Source organism: Callithrix jacchus, chromosome 1, assembly GCF_049354715.1.
Source record: "Callithrix jacchus isolate 240 chromosome 1, calJac240_pri, whole genome shotgun sequence".
Lineage (NCBI taxonomy): Eukaryota > Metazoa > Chordata > Mammalia > Primates > Cebidae > Callithrix > Callithrix jacchus.
The window spans coordinates 176,768,227-176,788,924 of record NC_133502.1 but is presented as its reverse complement, the minus strand read 5'-3'; the positions used below and the strand labels follow the sequence as shown (position 1 = coordinate 176,788,924).

Sequence of the window (20,698 nt, the reverse complement as noted above, 5' to 3'; positions counted from 1 at the left end):
AGCAGGATTCTTCTTCTCAGACAATGCCTGTGGAAGACAAGTCAGACCCCCCAGAGGGGTCTGAGGAAGCCGAAGAGCCCCGGATGGACACATCAGAAGGTGAGGGAGGGAGGCTGCTGGCCCTTCAGAGGGACATGGATGAGGTGGGGGCTGGGCGGGTCAGCAGGTGATAGAGGCAGATGTGGGAGACCAGGGTTCTTGGTGGGAAGGGGGTGAGCCCAGGCCCCATCTCATGGAGCTCAGAAATGTTCTCCCCAAAATCTGAGTTCCCTCACTCCTGCCTCCATTCCAGACCAAGATTCACCGCCCTGCCCAGAGGACGTCGCCAAGGAAAAACACGCTTCAACACCCGAGCCTCAGCCTTGTGAGGTGTCCGAGCCACCAGCCAAGAGGTTGAGGAGGTAACTGATTCTGAAAACCTGACCTGGGCCCGGGTGCCCTGTGCTCTCAATCCTGCAAAAGCCAGTGGCAGAGGGAGTGTACTCTTCAGCAGAGCTGGAGCCAGTGGCAGAGGGAGTGTACTCTTCAGCAGAGCTGGAGCCAGGAAAGGGCCTTGGCCTCTGACTTGGAGGAAGGCCATACTTATTTCCACACCAGACCTGGGGATGCTCCGGGCCAGACTCTGGTGTCTTCCTTAGGACTGAGCCACCTGTAGGCCAAGCTGGGTGGCTGGGTGGGAGAGGTGGAGATGTTCTTCTGAGACTATAAAGGGTGGGTTGTTTACAGAGCCAGCTGGATATATGTCAGCAAGTTGTGGGAGTTGAGAATGATCCTCCCTCGTTTATTTAGGTGAAACTGAGGCCTAGACAGCCAAAGGAGTTTGTCCAAATCCCCAGCTTATAAGTGGTAGAGCCAGCAATAGAAACTGAGTCTTGGGCTGGGCACAGTGGCTCACGCCTATAATCCCAGGTGAAACCATGTTGACCATGCTGGTCTCAAACTCCTGACCTCAAATTGTCCATCTACCTCAGCCTCCCAAAGTGCTGGGATTACAGCTGCGAGCCACCATGCTCAGCCTAGTTTTGGCCTTTCTTGGGAGCCCCTGGGGCCTCTTTGAAGATGTGACTTGGATATTCTTTTTGATCCTTCCTAGCTCAGAAGAGCTCACAGAGAAGGGACCTCTGGGGCAGCTACAGGTGAAGGTCCAGCCACAGGCCCGGATGACAGTACCAAAGCAGACACAGACACCAGACCTGCTGCCTGAGCCCCTGGAAGCCCAAGTGCTGCCACGATTCCAGCCACGGGTCCTGCAGGTCCAGGCCCAGGTGCAGCCACAGACTCAGCCACGGATACCACCCACAGACACCCCGGTGCAGCCAAAGCTGCAGAAGCAGGCACAAACACAGACTTCTCCAGAGCACTTAGTCCCGCAACAGAAGCAGGTGCAGCCACAGCTGCAGCAGGAGGCAGAGCCACAGAAGCAGGTGCAGCCACAGGTACAGCCACAGGCATGTTCACAGGCCCCAAAGGAGGTGCAGCTGCAGCAGGAGGCAGAGCCACAGAAGCGGCTTCAGCCCCAGGCACATTCACAGCCCCCAAGGCAGTTGCAGCTGCAGCTGCAGAAGCAGGCCCAGACACAGACATATCCACAGGTCCATATACAAGCACAGCCCAGGGTCCAGCCACAGGAGCAGCCCCCAGTGCAGGTGCCAGTACAGCTACCAGAGCAGACTGATGAGCAGCCTCAGACCCAGCCACAGGTGTCGGTGCTGGCTCCAGAGCAAGCACGAGTTGGGGTTCATGTCTGCGGGCTGGAGACGCCACCTGATACAGTAGAAGCTGGTGAAGGTAAGTGAACATTGGCTCCCAGCTGGTCTGGTGATGGGACAGCTCTGCTCAGACCCTCCATTCCTCCCCGATGCTGTCCAGCCCTGACTGGGTGCTGCCTGGGATCCATGCTGGGGGCCTGCAGGTTCTGGCTGTGGAAGGAGAAGGCAGCTCGTGAGCCTGGGGTGGGTGGGAGATACACTCTAGGAAACAGAGCACATCTGTCATTTCAGGCATGGAAAAGACCTTGCCAGAGCCTGTGAGCACCCAAGTCAGCATGGAAGAGAGCCAGAAGGAGCCGGCCAGTGGCCTAGATGTGGGAGAATGTGAAAACAGAGTGAGAGAGATGCCGGGGGTGGGTAGAGGCGCTGATGTGGCAGTGCGAGGCCACAGAGCCCAGTGGGGTGGGATGGTCTCTTTGTGCCCCAGGCCACCTCAGGGCCTCCTTGTGTTTTCCCCACTGTGAAATGGGATGATGGCCCTCGGCCTAGGATGGGGGGCAGAACAGGCTGGGCTTGACAGTGTTTGTTCTGGATGGGACCCTCTTGCTGTTGTGCTGTCTTCACATCCATCCCTTCCAGCCTGCCCATCCCCAGGCCAAAGCCCCGGTCTCCTCTCATGAGTAATGTTGCTCTCATGGAAAGAGTACAGAGTGGAAGCCTCTCTCTGGGGTTTCATTCCCAGCTCTGCATAACTGGGGGCAAACCCATCCCCTTCCAGGAGTCTCAGTTTACCCATCTGTTATACAAGAGGTGGGATGGGTGGTTCTTTAGAGTTAGGATGACCTGGGTTCCCATCCTGACTGCAGTGTTTTCTACCTGTGACCTAACAGCTCAGAGCCTCAGTTTCCCTGTCAGAAAGATCTGATGAGACAGTGTTGGTAGATGTTGGGTGCTGGGGGGGGCCACTGTAAATACACAGTTGGTGGAAGCTCAGCTCCTGCTCCTGGTGCAGGTGTGGGGCGCTGGGGGCTCCCTGAAGGTCACCATTCTGCAGAGCAGTGACAGCCGGGCCTTTAGCACTGTACCTCTGACACCCCTGCCGCGCCCCAGTGACTCCACCTTCTCCACCCCTGCGGCTACCAGCACGCCCTCTAAGCAGACCCTCCAGTTCTTCTGCTACATCTGCAAGACCAGCTGCTCCAGCCAGCAGGTACTGATACAGGAGATAAGGGTGGGGAGGGGTGGGGCCTCCACGGAAAGGCCAGCCTGCTCTCCCAAGGCTGCCTCAGGCTGCACTGGGCCCTGCCCTGAGCAGACGTGCATTTGCTTGGAAACATTTCCTGATCAGCCAAGAAGGCAGGTTTTGGCAGTTTTGTTTTTGTTTTTTTTTGAGACAGAGTCTTCCTCTGTCTCCCAGGTTGGAATGCAGTGGCATGATCTCAGCCCACTGGCCTCTTGGGCTCAAGCAGGTTTTGAAAGTCAGGCAGACCAGGTTCATATTGGCTCTGAGTAGCGTGGGGCCTTGGAAAGCGAATTCCACCCCGTGCCTGTTTCCTCTTGCATCAGACAAAGAAACTTAGAGCCAGGCCTGATGGCGCATGCCTATAATCCCAGCACTTTGGGAGGCTGAGGCAGGCGGATCACCTGAGGTCGGGAGTTGGAGACCAGTCTGACCAACATGGAGAAACCCCATCTCCACTGAAAATACAAAATTAGCTGGGCGTGGTGGCAAATGCCTGTAATCCCAGCTACTCGGGACTGAGGCAGGAGAATCCCTTGAACCCGGGAGGCGAAGGTTGCAGTGAGCCGAGATTGCACCATTGCACTCCAGCCTGGGAAATAGAGGGAGACTCTGTCTCAAAAAAAACAAAGAAAAGAAAATAAAGGATTTAGAACCTGCCTTATTGGGTGGTTGTGGGGATTCAACAACTTGACGCTGGAGTCCTGAGTGCAGGCCTGGCCCAAAGTGAGTGTAGTAGTAGTCATGATCGCATTGTACTTGTATTATTACTACTCCGGTGCTGTGAGCTCTGTCACTCTGTGCCTCACCTTGCAGAGCCTTGGAGGCCTGGATGCTAACCAGGCTGCTCATTGTCTTTGAGACACTCACACATTCTCTAGGAGGGGTAGAAGCTCGGGCTGGCATGTACTCCATGTCTCAGTTTATCATGGCTGCTGTAGCCCACATGAGAGAAATATGTGGTGAGAGAAATTGGCTCATGATGAGGTTGGGGTCTGCCTCCCCAGGCCCCACCCTTGCCCACTGTCCCAGGCTCATGCCCCAGGCCCATCCCCGACTCCCTCCTGCTGCAGGAGTTCCAGGACCACATGTCGGAGCCTCAGCACCAGCAGCGGCTAGGAGAGATCCAGCATATGAGCCAAGCCTGCCTCCTGTCCCTGCTTCCTGTGCCCCGGGATGTCCTGGAGACAGAGGATGAGTGAGTAGGGGACTGTGGAAGCTCTGTACTGGGGGGTAGGCAGTCTTGTCTGCCAAGGCCTGCATCTGCCCTCTGCAGGGTCTACCTTTGGGTTAAGCATTGCCCTCCCAGCTAGGCCTCCTCACACTATTAACTGGGTGACCTTGAACCTCAGTTTTCCCTGTCTGTAACAGGGCTTGGTGAGGGATATAGTGCAGGAATTCATGACAGTCTCTTAAGGTTCCCTCTATGCAGGAACAGCATGACCATCCCTGTGGGAGAGGACAGGTTGTGACACAGACCCCAGTCCCCTGCAGCATGTGTGCTGACCCCGCTGTGGGGTGACAAAGCTGAGGATCAGGTTCTTTTCTGGTGGAAGGTCAGGACTTCCCTGTGTCTCCCCCTTTCATCGCTGGGGCTGCCTGTTTAATCAGAAACGTCAGCCTTCCTGGGGTCTGGAACTAGAGTGGTGTGAGAAGGCCTGGTCCACAGCTGGAGGTGCTTTCAGGACTCTCTGGGCAGTAGAAGAGGTGTGCAAGGGCTGGGACATGTCATCACAGCAGCAGGACCATGTTAGCTAGGGACACAGCAGGGACACACTCTGTCTCATGAGACAGCTGCTTCTCAGCTCCGGATCTCTTCATTTTTAAGAAGAATCAAGAAATCCAGGTTTGTATGTGAAATCTCCCAGTTTCAAAATGTTAACAGCTGGTTCAGAATTGAAACAAAATAAAACAAACCCTACAGAGGGCAAATCACTTTCATAGGCTGGATAGGCCCTTGAGTCAGTGGTCACTGGTGCTGTCCTGATTTTAGAGAGGTCACAATCTGAAACTCCCCCGGTGGGCTGAGGGGACAGGAAGGGCTCTTGGTTGGCCTCTGCTTGCCTGTCTTGTGTGACAGGGAGCTCCCTCTCTGCAAGGGTAGCTTGTGTCTCTGTTTTAGCTGTTTCTCACATTGAGAAGAGTGTCCTTGAGTGGTTTTCTCCTTGGGTGAAATAATCATAAACATGGGAGAATGATGATTCACCAAGATGTTCTTTGCAATTAGTATAATGCTGAAAAAATCTAACTGGAAATGATCTAAAATACTCAAAAGTAGGGGATTGGTTAGATCGGTTAAAGCTTGTCCAGCTATGGAATAATGAATAAATAGGATAACTGAGGAATTTGTAATAATGTGGAAAGGTGATGCAATGTCAGTAAGACAGGATTCAGAATTGCATCTTCAGAATGAGCTTGTCTGTATAAAAATAGATCTTGTGGCCAGGCGCAGTAGCTCACGCCTGTAATCCTAGCACTTTGGGAGGCCGAGGTGGGTGGATCACCTGAGGTCAGGATTCAAGACCAGCCTGGCCATCATGGTGAAACCCCATCTTTAAAAAAAAAAATAGATCTTTTGATACAGAAGAAAACTAAAAGGACACACGTGGCACAAGCTGTTAACAAGCTTCAGGTGTCCGGGATTCAGCAAACCCTCTCCAAATGATGTCCCCCCATGACATCTCTTGAATCCTATTTGGCCCCAAGGCCATCAAGAACATCATGGTCAGGCACAGTGGCTCAGACCTGTAATCCCAGCACTCTGGGAAGCTGAGGCGGGTGGATCACCTGGGGTAAGGAGTTTGAGACCAGCCTGGCCAACATGGCAAAACCCCCTCTCTACTAAAAATGCAAAATTAGCTGGGCATCATGGTGTGCGCCTGTAGTCCAGCTACTCAGGAGGCTGAGGCAGGAGAATCGCTTGAATCGGGAGGCAGAAGTTGCAGTGAGCCGAGATCGCGGCACTGCATTCCAACCTGGGCCACGGAGTGAGACTCCATCTCAAAAACAAAACAAAACTAATAAAACCCTCCAGTCCCTACCTACAACCAACTCACCCTGGTTCCCAACACAAAGACATCAATACTGTCCTGCATCAGTGGGGGTTCTTTGCAGTTATAAGTGACGAAAATTCTAATTTCTATAAGACAGAAATTAACTTGAGCAAAAAGGAGCAATGTTTCTGGCTTAGGTAAGTGGGAAGGCAAGAGATACAGCTGGACCCAGGGGACACCATTTCTTAGAGAGGCTTCATATCTCACTACAATGGGCACTGGGTACCCACAGCCCCAGCCTCCCTGCACAGTGACCTCCAAGGAAGGGCAGTCACCTGTATTTGCAGTAATAGAACCGTTTCTAGGGAAAATGCTGGTGGATCTGGTTGTGGTCACTTGCACGTTTCTGAAGCAGTCCCCTGGCCAGGGATGGGGTGTTCTGACTGGCTAGGCCTAGGCAGGCCAGCTCTACTCGAAACACATGGAAATGCATTTCCCAGTGGAAGGCAAGGGGGTGTTTCCAGGAATGGGGCTGAAGGGTGGATCCTAAGGGTGGGCCTGAAGGTGCCCCTCTCCTCCGTCCTCAAAGCCCACAGGGTAGGTGCTGTAAACTACTGCCCTTGCTTACCTTGGCCATTTCTTTTTCCTTTTTTTTTTTTTTTTTTGAGACAGAGTCTTACTCTGTTGCCCAGACTGGAATGTAGTGGTGAGATCTCAGGTCACTGCAACCTCTACCTCCTGGGTTTAAGCAACTCCCAAGTAGCTGGGATTAGAGGCATGCACCACCACATCCGGCTAATTTTTGTATTTTTAGTAGAGATGATATTTCACCATGTTGGTCAAGTTGGTCTCGAACTCCTGACCTCGGGTGATTCGCCTGCCTTGGCCTCCCAAAGTGCTGGAATTATAGGCATGAGCCACCACACCTGGTCTTTTTTTTTTTTTTTTCCTTGAGACGGAGTCACACTCTGTTGCCCAGGCTAGAGTGTAGTGGCATGATCGCGGCTCACTGTACCTCTGCCTTCCAGATTCAAGCAATTCTCATGCCTCAGCCTCCCAAGTAGCTGGGTACAGGTACACACCACCATGCCCAGCTAATTTTTGTGTTTTTAGTACAGACAGGGTTTTGCCTTGTTATCCAGACTGGTCTCAAACTTCTGACCTCATGTGATCCTCCCACTTTGGCCTCTTAAGTGCTGGGATTACAGGCGCCAGCCACTGTGCTCAGCCTACATTGCCAATTTCTGGATAGCCTCAGACATAACACTGGCACAAGGTGTCTGCCTGTTTGATGACATGTTCTCTCCCTCACCCTCTCTTTGTTTATTGTGATTTTCTCTTACAGAGATCAAAATGCACATTAAAAAATAGTGCCAGGCTGGCATGGTGGCTCATACCTGTAAGAGCCACTTTGGGAGGCTGAGGTGGAGGGATTGCTTGAATTTAGGAGTTCAGAACCAGGCTGGGCATGGTGGCTCATGCCTGTAATCCAAGCACTTTTGGAGGCCCAGGCGGGCAGATCACCTGAGGTCACACTGGCCTGACCAACATGGTGAAACCCCATCTTAAAAACAAAAAAAGAAAGAAAGAAAAGGAGTTCAGAACCAGCCCATGTCATAAGACCCCTGTCTCTACAAACGATAAAAAATTAGCCAGGCCTGGTGGTGTGCGCTTGTAGTCCCAGGTACTTAGGAGGCTGAGGTGAGAGGACTACTTGAGCCCAGGAAGTGGAGGCTGTAGTGAGCCTTGATCATGCCACTGCACTCCAGCCTGGATGACAGAGTGAGACCCTGCCTCAAAAAAACAAAATCAATTCAAACTTGCACTGGCATCATGGCTCACACTTGTAATCTCAGTACTTAAGGAGGCTGAGGAAGGAGGATCACTCTGCCAGAAGTTCAAGACCAGCCTGGGCAACAGAGCAAGACCCTCCCCCCCCATCTCTACAAAAAATAAAATAAAATTAGCTGGGTGTGCTAATGCACACAGCTGTAGTCCTAGCTATTCGAGAGGCTGAGGCAGGAAGATCGCTTGAGCCCAGGTCAAGGCTGCAGTGAGCCATGATTGCGCCACTGCACTCCAGCCTGGGCAACAGAGCAGGATCCTATCTCTTTAAAAAAAAAAATTCAAACTTTACAAAACTGTGTTTGAAAGGAAAATTCCACAGCAATGCTGCCCTCTGGCGTAAGCTGCTTTAAGATCTGATTTCGTTGTTTGCAGCAGGATTAAGAAGATTTTGCTGAGGACAGTAAGTGTCCCTAAAGCCTAAAGCCTGGTACTTTCACTGTGTGGCTGATGTGCCTTTTTTGATTAAAAATTTTTTTTTCTGATTATAAAAATAATTCCCTCATTATATAACGTTGTGAAAATATGAGGACACAGACACACAAGATAAAAATCACCCATAATCCCATTACCCAGAGATAAACACTGTTTACGTTTTGACCTAGTTCTTCTTGTGATCCTTTCTGAATTTATACAATCTTTAAAAATAAAAATTGGGGCTGGGCTCCGTGGCTCACACCTGTATTCCTAGCACTTTGGGAGGCAAGGTGGGTGGATCACAAGGTCAGGAGTTCAAAACCAGCCTGGCCAAGATAGTGAAACCCCATCTCTACTAAAAATACAAAAATTAGGCAGGCATGGTGGTGGGCTCTTGTAATCCCAGTTACTCGGGAGGCTGAGGCAGAGAATTGCTTGAACCCGGGAGGTAGAGGTTGTGGTGAGCCGAGATCATGCCACTGCACTCCAGCCTGGGTGACAGAGTGAGACTCTGATCTCAAAAATAAAATAAAATAAAAATAAATAAATAGTTGAGTTCGAATTTGAGTCACAGCACCAAAAAAAAAAAAAAAAAAAAATTGAATTGTGCTACATGACACCATGAACACTTTCTGTCTCTAAGCAGCCTCCCCCGGCAGGGGCTCCTTACCAGGGTTTCACCAGTGGACATGGGGGTTATGTGCCCCCTAAAATTTATGAAAAATTGTGTAATGCATATTTTTTAGAGAGTTCTTAATTTTCACTGATTCAGACACTTTTTTTTGTTTTTGAGATGGAGTTTTGCTCTGTCACCTATGGTGGAGTGGAGTGGCGCAATCTCGGCTCACTGCAACCTCCGCCTCCTAGGTTCAAGTGATTCTCCCTTGACAAACCTGCCTCAGCCTCCTGAGTAGCTGGGATTGCAGGTGCCTGCCACAATGCCTGGCTAATTTTTTTGTATTTTTAGTAGAGATGGGGTTTCATTGTGTTGGCCTCGATGGTCTCAAACTACTGACCTCAGGTGATCTGCCTGCCTTGGCCTCCCAAAGTGCTGGAATTACAGGTGTGAGCCACCGTGCCCTGCCTTTTTTTTTTTTTTTTTTTTTTTTTTGAGATGAAGTCTCACTTTGTTGCCCAGGCTGCAGTGCAGTGGTGGGATCTCAGCTCACCACAACCTCTGCCTCCTGGGCGAGTTCAAACGATTTTCCTGCCTTAGCCTCCCGAGTAGTTGGTATTACAGGCGTGCACCACCACGCCCGGCTAATTTTTTTTTTTTTAGTAGAGATGGAGTTTCACCATCTTGTACAAGCTGGTCTCAAACTCCTGACTTCGTGATCCACTCACCTCGGCCTCCCAAAGTGCTGGGCTTACAGGCATGAGCCACCTTGCCTAGCCAGTTTTTTGTAGTTTTACTAGAGATAGGGTTTTGCCATGTTGCCCAGGCTGGCGAAGCAGAATTCTTACCAATATTTGAACCTGTTTAGGACTTCCAACTTTTTCCCACTGATACACTATCAATGTACATCACACGACACAGTTTTATCTACTATAGCTTGTTTTTATGTTAAAGGTTGGTGTTCCCAGTGCTTCACTCCCCTTCCCCCTATAGCTTCCTTGGTTATTTCTGCTTAAGTACTCATCCAGATGAACCTCAGAACCATTTTGTGAGGCTTCCCTAAGGCATCCTGTGGGAACTGCTGTTGGAATCTCATTACCTTACAGAGCATTCTAGGACAGTTGCTGTCTGGCGTCACATTCTTTTCGCTTTTACTGTTGTCATTCAGGGAGCCTCCACCAAGGCGCTGGTGCAACACCTGCCAGCTCTACTACATGGGGGACCTGATCCAACACCGCAGGACACAGGACCACAAGGTAGGAGGGCCTGCACACTGCAGGGGCGCCCGCACGAGGCCAGGAAGCACAGAGACCGATGAGAAAGTACATGTTCCTCTTTGCCCCTGCACAACCATAACCCACAATGGGGTTTCTGGGCGAGTCAGTCTTGTTTCTTCTTCGGGCTCAGGTTCCCTATCTGTCCAGTGTAGGCCAGGCAGCATCTCACCCTGCCATTCAGCTACGGGGCTCACGGGGGTTGTTTGAGCAGCTGTCCCCTCTCCCATCTTCTCTCTGTGTCTGTCCTGTCTCTGTATTGCCATCTGCCATCCCATCTCCCAGCCACCCACATCATGAAGAGAAAGATGTGTTTGCCCATGTTCCAGTGCAGGGGTGGAGCGCAGCCTGGCTTGTTACAGGCATGGTGGGCCTGCCCGGGGGAGGGGAGCTCTTGCTGGGCCCCACCCGGGTGCTAGTCAGGGGCTTGCTGGGGACACTGCTTGGTCTACCTGCCCTTTTCCAGATCGCCAAACAATCCCTGCGACCCTTCTGCACCATTTGCAACCGCTACTTTAAAACCCCTCGCAAGTTTGTGGAGCACGTGAAATCCCAGGGGCACAAGGACAAAGCCAAGGAGGTAACCTGAGCTCCCTTAGAAGGACACGGGTCATGCAGCAAGTTGAGGCTTATCCCAGCCCAACCTCACAGTGGGTCTGAAGGGAATGGGACTCTCAGGGGTAGGGTGGGTAGGGTGGGCATGGCCCCTTGGCTGTCCAGAGCTGACCTGAGCCCCTTGCCTACTCCCTGGGCAGCTGAAGTCGCTTGAGAAGGAGATTGCTTGCCAAGATGAGGACCACTTCATTACAGTGGACGCTGTGGGTTGCTTTGAGGGTGATGAAGAAGAGGAAGAGGATGACGAGGATGAAGAAGAAATCGAGGTTGAGGAGGAATTCTGCAAGCAGGTGCTGGGGGGAGGGCGTGGGAGGCAGGCTTGGTGCCAGATTCCCAGCCCAGGATGGACCTCACTTCACCTCCTAGAGACCAGACACTGTGCTGGCGTCTGTGGGCACTAATGCATGCCACAACTATTATTACTATCAACTGCTTTCTGCATGACTGTGTAATTATGGATGATGACCAGAGAGTGGCAGTTAAAATATGCAGAGCCTGACTGGAATTTGGACATGTGTGGAGGAAGGGAAAGGAAACAGCATCACTAAAGGCACAGAGGTGGGAAACTGTGTGGTGTGCAAAGGAAAGGGCAGATGATGGTGACGATAATAGTGAGGGTGACAGCAGCAGACATCTTTTTGAGTACTTACTGTGTGCCAGGCATGTGGTGTACCTGGCACTATCCTGGCTGAATCTCATCAGATTGTATGGCAGGAAGGAAGACTTCACATTTCTAATGCCACAGCTACCCTGTCTCCCATGAATGAGGAGCTCGAGGAGCTTGGATTCTTTGTGGATTTTTTGTTTGTTTGTTTGTGAGACAGAGTCTTGCTCTATTGCCCAGGCTGGAGTGCAATGGCGCAATCTCAGCTCACTGAAACCTCTGCCTCCCGGAGTCATGTGATTCTCCTGCCACGGCCTCCTGAGTGTCTGGGATCACAGGTGCCTACCACCCCTGGCTAATGTTTGTATTTTTAGTAGAGGCAGGGTTTACTATGTTGGCCAGGCTGGCCTCGAACTCCTGACCTGAGGTGATTCACCCACCTTGGCCTCCCAAAGTGCTGGGATTATAGGCATGAGCCACTGCACCTGGCATTTTTTTTTTTTTTTTTTTTTAAGCCTCTACTCCTGAGGCTGGAGTGCAATGGCATGATCTTGGCTCACTGCAACCTCTGCCTACTGGGTTGAAGCAATTCTCTTGTGTCAGCCTCCCAAGTAGTAGGGACACAGGCACCCGCCACCATGCCTGGTTAATTTTTGTATTTTTAGTAGAGATGGGGTTTCACCATGTTGGCCAGCCTGGGCTCAAACTCCTGACCTCGGGTGATCCACCCGCCTAGGCCTCCCAAAGCGCTGGGATTATAGGCGTGATTTGCCCAGCCAGATTCTTTGCAGTTTAACAGATGTTTCCAGAGCATGTGTTTGGGTTGGGCCCTGGTGCTGGATACAGGGACTCATAAGGGCCAAGGTCTGATCCTTGCCCTCACTGAGGCTGCCCCAGTTACAGTCCAGGGTGGTGAGGGGCTGCTCATGGGCTGTGGCAGCCAAAGTGGGGCATTGAGGAGCTGGGAGGAAGGGTAGTGGGGTTGGCCTGCAGTCCTAGGCAGAGTAATATGAGGTCCTACTTTGTTGCTCAATAGTGGCATCATCTCTGGCAAGCCACTTGGCCTCTCTGAGCCTCAGTTGCCTCTACTCAGAAGTAACAATCCCAAGTAACAATCCCAACTTGAACTATAAGGGAAGCCCAAGGCTTGGTCCTGGGAAGGGCTTAGCAGATGTGGGTGGTTGTCCTTAGAAGCCACATATCTTTGCCTGGTGAGTAATGGAGGGCACTGCTAGGCCTGGTAGGGTAGATGTGGCCAGAGTCAGATGACCTCATCTGGAAGGGGCTCACATCCAGCAGGTGAATGCAGAATCTCTGATCCCCTGAAATCCAGTACCTAGGACCAAGATCACTGCAGTATGGTCCTAGTATGTGACCAAGATCACTGCAGTATGTGATCACTTCTTGATCACAGAGCTACAAGAAGGCCCATGGTTAAGAGTGTGAACTATGGGCCGGGCACAGTGGCTCACGCCTGTAATCCCAGCACTTCGGGAAGCTGAGGTGGGTAGATCATGAGGTCAGGAGTTCGAGACCAGCCTGGCCAATATGGTGAAACCTGGTCTCTACTGAAAATACAAAAATTAGCTGGGCATGGTGGCATGTGCCTGTAATCTAGCTACTGGGGAGGCTGAGGCAGAAGAATCACTTGAACCTGGGAGGCAGAGGTTGCAGTGAACTGAGATCGTGCCACTGCACTACAGCCTGGGCAACAGAGCCCATCTCAAAAAAAAAAAAAAAAGAGTATGAATTATGGCTTAGCTCCTGCCCAGCTCCTCCACAAACCAGCTGTGCAACCCTAGACAAGTGAGTTAATGTCCCTGCGCCTCAGTTTTTTCTTAGTAAAATGGAGGGTTGTAATGAAGATTGAGTCAGATGACACGTCTTGGGCACACCTGATGTGGATTATGGCCCTGTAGGAGCAGGATGGCTTCCTGGAGGAGGGGGCTAGAAAGTATAGATTGGGAAGAGCACTCTGGGAGGAAAGATCACCATGTGCAAATGCTCAGAGAACCCCACTCACTACCTCCTGGAAATCAAGGGGATTTTGTGTGTCCAAGGCGTTGGAGGGCTCCAAGTCCCTCACCTGTGTCTGGGAGGTGTTAGGGGAAGCCAGATCCGAGGTCCACGTTTGCATGTTTTCAGGTGAGGTCCAGAGATATATCCATAGAGGAGTGGAAGGGCTCAGAGACCTACAGCCCCAATACTGCCTATGGTAAGGCCCCAGCCCCGAGCCCACCTGCAGAAGCTTCAGCCCTTGGGCCTGGCCTCCAGATGACCCCCCCAGATGCCACCTGTGGCATTCTGGCTGAGAAGCCTTCTCTTCTGCTCCTACCTAGAGGGTGGGGGAGCACACAGGCCCCTAGAAAGGGAGGGACACCTCGCTGGTACGGGGATGCAAGTGCAGGCCCTCCTCCCACAGGTGTGGATTTCCTGGTGCCTGTGATGGGCTACGTCTGCCGTGTCTGCCACAAGTTCTATCACAGCAACTCAGGGGCTCAGCTCTCCCACTGCAAGTCCTTGGCCCACTTTGAGAACCTGCAGGTGAGCCGGACATCCTGCCCCTTCCTCCCCAGCCCATGGACTCAGTCTCATCCAAGCTGATCCAGGTGGCTAGTGGTCACTCCCTCTTGTGCTGGGCCTCAACCTCCAGGGACTACCCCTGCACCAGCAGGGAGAGAATCAGAGCTGGGGTGGGATTGGGCTCTTATTGGTCCAGGGAATGCTGAGGGCCAGGCTGTTAGCTCCAGAGCCTTGGCCCAGAGAGGCCAAGTGCATCACATATGGTCACACAGCACACTAATACTGTCTCAGCCAGAGCTGGGGAAGTCGCTGCTGGTCAGGAGCATACCACATAGGGAGGAGATCCTGACCTTACCTGCATCTTCTGTATCTAGAAATACAAGGCGGCCAAGAACCCCAGCCCCACCACCCGACCTGTGAGCCGCCGGTGCGCAATCAACGCCCGGAATGCTTTGACAGCCCTGTTTGCCTCCGGCGGCCGCCCACCCTCCCAGCCCAGCACCCACGACAAAACACCCAGCAAGGTGACGGCTCGATCCTCCCAGCCCCCACTACCTCGGCGCTCGACCCGCCTCAAAACCTGATAGAGGGACCTCCCTGTGCCTGGCCTGCCTGGGTCCAAATCTGCTAATGCTTTTTAGGAGTCTGCCTGGAAACTTTGACAAGGTTGTTTTTACTCAAAATCCAATAAAACAAGGTAGTTTGGCTGTGCAGTCCCCACCAGTACTTCTGTCTGGGTGGATAGGGGAAGGGGGGCACCCCAGCCAGCTCTCAGCCAGCACCCAAGCCTCTCTGGGCCAGGTGGGGGCAGAACTGGAAGGCCGGACAGGCTCCCTGGGAACCAGGGACTCTGGTTCACAAGGCACTTCACCTGTCTGAGCTTCGGTTTCCCTCTTTTAAAATTTTTAATTTTTGGGCTGGGGCAGTGGCTCATGCCTGTAATCCCAGCACTTTGGGAGGCTAAGGCGGGCAGATCACCTGAGGTCAGGAGTTTGAGACCAGCCTGACCAACATGGAAAAAGCCCATCTCTAATAAAAATACAGAAATTAGCCAGGCCTAGTGGCATACACCTATAATCCCAGCTACTTGGGAGGCTGAGGCAGTGAGGCAGGAGAATTGCTTCAACCTGGGAGACAGGTTGCAGTGAGCTGAGATCGTGCCATTGCACTCCAGCCTGGGCAACTCTATCTAAAAAAAAAAAAGAAAAAAAATTTTTTTTTTTTTTTAAGATAGGGTTTCACCATGATGGCCGGGCTTGAACTCCCGACCTCAGATGATCCACCCACCTCAGCCTTCCAAAGTGCTAGAATTACAGGTGTGAGCCACCGTGCCTGGCCAAGAAAAAAAATTTTTAATGTAAATTTAAATTTTTTGAGACCAAGGCTTGCTGTGTCTCTCAGGGTACAGTGTAATTTCACAATCTCAGCTCACTGCAACCTCCACCTCCCAGGTTAAAGTGATTCTCCTACCTCAGCTTCCCAAGTAGCTGGGATTACAGGTGCACGCCACCACACTTGAGTAATTTTTTGCATTTTTAGTAGAGATGGGGTTTTGCCGTGTTGGCCAGGCTGGTCTCAAACTCCTGACCTTAAATGATCCGCCCACCTTAGCCTCCCAAAGTCCTGGGATTACAGGCATGAGCCACCGCACCCAGCCAATTTTTTATTTTTTGAGGCAGTGTCTTGCTCTGTTGCGCAAACTCTGCAGTACGGTGGTACCAATCTTGGCTCACTGCAACCTCTGCCTCCCAGGCTTAAGCCATCCTCCCACCTCAGCTTCCTGAGTAGCTGGGACCACAGGCATGCGCCACCACGCCCGGCTAATTTTTCTTGTTTTTGGTAGAGATGGGGTTTTGGCATGTTGCCCAGGCTGGTGTTGAATTCTTGGGCTCGAGCAATCCACCCACCTTGGCCTTCCAAACTGCTGGGATTATAAGTGTGAGCCACTGTGCCTGGCCAAGTTTCCCTCTTAATAACCTTAATAAGCTGGGGAAGTTCCTTTGGCTGGAGGTCTAGCAAAGTCAAGTGACTTGCTGAAGGCCACACAGTTGGTAAGTGGCTGGGATTTGACCTGGGCCTGAGCTCTCCGATCCCTGTGCTGGCCTGTCTCTCCAGCTGCACCCTTTGAGTGCAGGACGGGGATCCTTGCTGCTCAGGCCCTCTGGTTTTCTTCTTGGTTTACCAGCAGGCACCCCACCCTCCTGGTCAGGCGACCCTAAGATGAATCATGGGCGGATGGGGCCCAGGCTGAGTTGGCCCTTTACTTCTGCTATTTCCTCATTAGAAAGACCCATAGAGATAAACAAGCAGAACAACCCTGTTACTGGGGAGACAGGCCAAGAGTGGGAGGGCAGTGCTGAGGTTGCATAGCCTGTCTTGGCATTGGTTGTCTTGGTGAAAGGCCCTAGTACCCAGAGAGGCTGAGAACATCACACAAGGTCACACAGCATGTCCAACAATCTCAACCTCGCTTCTGGGCTAGGAAGCAGCTGCTGGCCAGGAATGTACCAGGTAGGAAAGAAGCCTTGTCCTCACCTGCACCTTCTGTGTTCAGAAGTACAGGCGGCCAAGAACCCCAGCTCCCCACCACCTGGCCTCTGAGCCGCCAGTGCATGATCAACACCTGAGCACCTAGACTGCCCTGTTCGCCTCCAGCAGCTGCTGGGGTTCTCATCCTGAGATACAGAGGACAGAGGCACCGCGGTGTGGGAGACCCGTTTAATTTGGACACTCAAGGCCTGGGCAGAGTGGGGAGTGCCCAGGAGTTGGGTGGGCAGGCAAGTGGGTGGGTTGCAGGCCCACTCTTGGCCCCAGGAGGGAATGCCAGGCAGTGGGGGCTGGCCCAGATAGGCCAAGGGGAGTGGCCAGAAGGGTGGACCAGGCAGGCAGACCCACCCAGGGACCCTGAAGGCCAACCCTTGAGAAGGTGTCTAAGCCAGGGGGTGAGTACCCAGGCCAGAGTCTAGCCCAGGGAGGCAGGGTGGGGGCCCGGTTGGGGACTCTTGGAGCCTAGGGGCTGGCATCGCTGGGGTCCTCCCCGAGTTGCTGCTGGAACTCCAGGCGTGTCTGCCGGTTGGACTCCAGCAGCTCCTGGAGGCGGGCGTGGAGGTGGTCATTCTTCTCCTCCAGGTGGTCCAGACAGGAGTTGATCTGGTCCAGCATGGAGTTGATGGCGGCGTATTCTGGGAGGAAGGTGAAAGAGCCCACATCATGTGTCTCCTTGGGGCTAATGGACACCCTCCCTCCACTGTTTCCCAGCCTGCTTCCCAGAGGGCTTTGTGCAAGTCCCTACTCCTTCCTGAGCCTCAGTGTCACCATCTGGAAAATGGGGGTGGATACCAAAAGAGGAATCACTTTGAATGAATGACACCGTAGTACTGCATCCTTTTTTCTGGGGTTAGGGTGGTCACAGGGTGGTGAGCCGGTGTCCTACCTGGGAAGTCCTGCCAGGTGCCAGGTCTCTGCACTTCCTGCAGCAGCTGCTTAGTGGCCAGAGCCCACATTCCTGAGTTGGAGAATCAAGCCCTCTGTCCCCAGGTGGGCCCTGTTATCCAGCCCTTCTGGCTCCCTTGGGATAAAACACCCAGTGGAGTCTCCTAGCCCCTGCCTCCCTGCTAGCCCTGCCTCTTCCTTTCCTCTCTCACACCTGCCTTTACCTACTTCAGGCCCTTTGAACATGCTGCTGTCTCTGCCTGGAATGTGCTGAGTCCTCCCATCTTCCTTCCCTCCTCTCCTCCTGGATGAGTCCCACTCATCCTTCAAGTCTCAGTATGGATGTCACCACTGGGAGCCCATCCAATGCTCCAGACTGGATCAGGCCTCCATGCTGAGCCCCTAGCCCTCCTCAGCCCTCCACGGCTCTCCCTCCAGGATTGACCACTGTGCTTATCTGAGTGCTGTTCTGTTTCCCCATGGGAGGTGAACAGTATTGTGTTCGCTGCTGGCTCCCTGCTGCTCTCAGTGTTGCAATAAGCATCTGTTGATTGACTGAGTGAGTGAATGAATGGAGCCTCTGACTTTCCAGCCTCTCTGCCATTGCTCAACTGTCCCTGCAACCTAGAATGCCTCAACCACAACCGCCCTTCAAGGACCAGATCCAAATGCCTCCTCCAAGAAGTCTTCCCTGATCTCCACTAGAAACCGTCACTCTCTTTCAGCAACACAGTGTCCCTGAGGACTCAAGGTCTGGGCCTGTGCCCACTGCGGGACTCAGTTCTGAGCCAGCCCGTGACTCAGATACACTCGGCTGCCAGCTTGAGACCAAGGAAGAAGCAGCAGCCGGTGGAGGCTGGCAGAGGCCAGGGCTGGAGGGGTGTATCTGGGTTATGGGTGCACATGTGCCTGCATTCTGGGGAACGGCACCATTGCCCAGAGCTGGCCACCCTCACAGAGGACAGAGTCCTGGGAAATTGGCTGCATCTTAACGTCCAACCCACTCATGGTATAGCTAGGGAAACCGAGGCCTCAGAAGGAAGGAACTTGCCCAGGATCCTTCAGGTTGGTAACAGAGCCGAAACTTAAGACTGGACTTGGGGGTCAGAGGCACTTGGGTTTGAGTTCCAGCTCTGCTTTACCCCAGCAAGTTGTTGCACCTTTCTGGAAAAAAGAAAATAATGGTGTGGTTGTGAGGATTCAAACATATCAAGGTTTCAGACAGTGGCCAGCACAGTGGCTCATGCCTGTAAATCCCAGCACTTTGGGAAACTGAGCAGGCGAATCTCCTGAGGTCAGGAGTTCAAGACCAGCCTGGCCAACATGGCAAAACACCATCTCTATGAAAAAAAAAAAAAAAAAAAACAACATACAAATTAGCCAGGTGTGGTGGCAGGTGCCTGTAGTCCCAGCTACTTGGGAGGCTAAAGCATGAGAATTGCTTGAACGCAAAAGGTGGAGGTTGCAGTGAGCCGAGATCATGCCACTGTACTCCAGCTTGGGTAACAGAGCAAGACTCTGTCTCAGAAAAAAGAAAAAAGTTCACATCTGGCCACAGCAGGTACTTAGTGGATGGTCATTATTATCAATATTTCGAATTCTGTGTCCTGGGATACAGGCTGAAGGAGGGATGAGGGAGGCAGGTTCCCCCACACCACTCCAGCCCAGGCTTTATCTGTGTCAAGGGTACTTTCCCAGTTCCAAGCCTTTTCTTCTGCCTGGGACACCCTCCTTCCCACAGTTCTAAGTCCTGTCTGCCAACATCCACTCAATGTGACCTCCTGGGAGGCTCTTCCTTATGCTCCCACCAGCACTAGCCAATGCAAACTTACCTAGAACTATAGTGGTGATGGATTAACAACCCTGGGAATACACAAAAGCCCACTGAACTGTACACTTTAAATGGGTAAGTTGTATAGCTCAATAAAGCTGTTACCCCAGACAAAAAGCATGCGCCATAATTACCCCACATTTACTAAATCCTCAGGGTATGTTAATATACCAATCTTGACTATACCAAAGAGAATGACAATAACCATTTACTGAACTCTTGCATGCTAGAACCTTTTAAGTATTTTCTGTTTATTTTTTGCATTTAATTCTGACACATCCCAGTGCAGGAGACACGAATCATTATTCCTATTTTATAGATGGGGAAACTGAGGCTGAAGAAGGTTAGAAGGGAGCTGATGGTTCTCTCTCCACACCCAACCCCTGCACGCAAAAGGCCGCTCTGTAAGCTCCTCACATTTGGCAAGGGTGTGAGGCTACACCCGCAAAATCAAGTGGCTGGGAATGCTGAGTCAGCAGAGCGGCACCCCCCGCACCCCCACCCCACGCCCAGTCCTGCCCCTTCGCTAAGTCAAGCCGGCTAAGCCAACCCCGTCTCCCTGAGGTGCCTCGGTCTCCCCTGGGACTGAAGGAAGTGGCTGGAGCAAGGCCCACAAGGGCGAGTGTCCCCGAAGCTGCCTCAGTTTCCCCATCTGTAAAACAGGGCTGGTGATCCGCAGCTCTCACGGGGCTCGCGGGTGCTCGCCCTGCATCCGAGCCAGCACCTACAACTCCGGAGGTGGAATGGGGTGGACTCTTTGGTCCCTTCCAAGACCCTATCCCGATTCCCCTTTCCGGGAGGGCAGCCCTGAAAAAGCAAGGTTGCTCCAGCAGCCCCCTCGGGTCACCTGCTTCCCCGAAGCCGTCATCCTCGCCTTCCGCTCCCGCCTCCACCGGCATCCCCAGGTCCCCGTTGGGGCCCGACATTGCGGGATCGGGCGCCCGAAGGGCCGCGCGACGATGGAACGCGGCGACCGTCGTGCCGAAAGCAGGCGCCGGATGGAAGGTGGAGGCGGTGGATAGAACACCGGGCCGGAAGGGTGGAACGCGACAGCGGATCTCCGCCCAGAGGCTGGGGCCCCGCCCTGAAACCGGAGTTCCGCAGCTCCCTCTCCGCCCCGCCCCGCCCCAGACGGAACTCCGCCCCCATCCCGTGGCTGTGGCCGCGCCCACCACCAGACTCCGCCCCCACCGCCGGAGCCCCGCCTCTACCTGCCTCAGGTCGAACTCCGCCCACTCCGCCTCCGGTCCCGCCCCTCTCCTGGGCGCTGGGCGGGCCACCCCGGGGCTGCGCCTGGAAAAGCCCAGGAGTGGAGAGGTCCTGGAGGTGGAGCGGAAGATCCCCAAGCCCATCTGCTGCTTCAGCCCCTCCGCGTGGGCAAAATCGCAAGCGGGCTTTCCTTGTTATTTTTTGAGATAGGGTCTGGCTCTGTCTTCCAGGCTGGAATGCAGTGGGATGATCTCGGCTCACTGCAACCTCTGCCTCCCAGCCTCAAGTAATCCTCCCTCAGCCTTCCGAGTAGCCGGGACTACAGGCGGGTGCACCACGCAGACTATTGTATTTTTTGGAGACGGGGGTTTCGCCATATTGCCCAGGCTG

At 53.0% G+C, this 20,698-nt stretch overlaps 2 protein-coding genes across 51 annotated transcripts in view; one reads left to right on the top strand and one right to left on the bottom strand.

Annotated features, from left to right (window-relative positions):
• Positions 1–18,447, top strand: part of CIZ1 (CDKN1A interacting zinc finger protein 1) — a 28,277-nt gene extending 9,830 nt beyond the window's left edge. For 4 of the 50 annotated variants that reach the window (XM_078328438.1, XM_035258615.3, XM_078328440.1 and 1 more), the window contains exons 6-17: positions 6–99; positions 293–401; positions 1,094–1,788; positions 2,001–2,104; positions 2,722–2,919; positions 4,023–4,147; positions 9,989–10,076; positions 10,561–10,674; positions 10,850–10,999; positions 13,459–13,528; positions 13,736–13,857; positions 14,211–14,543. In XM_078328438.1, the coding sequence (XP_078184564.1) occupies positions 6–99; positions 293–401; positions 1,094–1,788; positions 2,001–2,104; positions 2,722–2,919; positions 4,023–4,147; positions 9,989–10,076; positions 10,561–10,674; positions 10,850–10,999; positions 13,459–13,528; positions 13,736–13,857; positions 14,211–14,420 (2,079 nt within the window). In that variant the 3' untranslated portion in view covers positions 14,421–14,543. Of the gene's footprint in view, positions 1–5; positions 100–292; positions 402–1,093; positions 1,789–2,000; positions 2,123–2,721; positions 2,920–4,022; positions 4,148–9,988; positions 10,077–10,560; positions 10,675–10,849; positions 11,000–13,458; positions 13,529–13,735; positions 13,858–14,210; positions 14,544–17,237; positions 17,374–17,501 lie in introns of those variants that run through there. The other 46 variants (XM_078328494.1, XM_078328498.1, XM_078328503.1 and 43 more) reach the window with 34 other exon arrangements.
• On the bottom strand, positions 16,541–20,119 carry BBLN (bublin coiled coil protein). The gene is made up of 2 exons (XM_002743347.6): positions 19,947–20,119; positions 16,541–17,018 (listed from the first exon to the last, which is right to left on the bottom strand). Exons 1-2 carry the CDS (start codon positions 20,023–20,025, stop codon positions 16,846–16,848), a joined length of 252 nt encoding a protein of 83 aa, XP_002743393.1. The 5' UTR covers positions 20,026–20,119; the 3' UTR covers positions 16,541–16,845.
• Between the last annotated feature and the right edge of the window lie 579 nt (positions 20,120–20,698).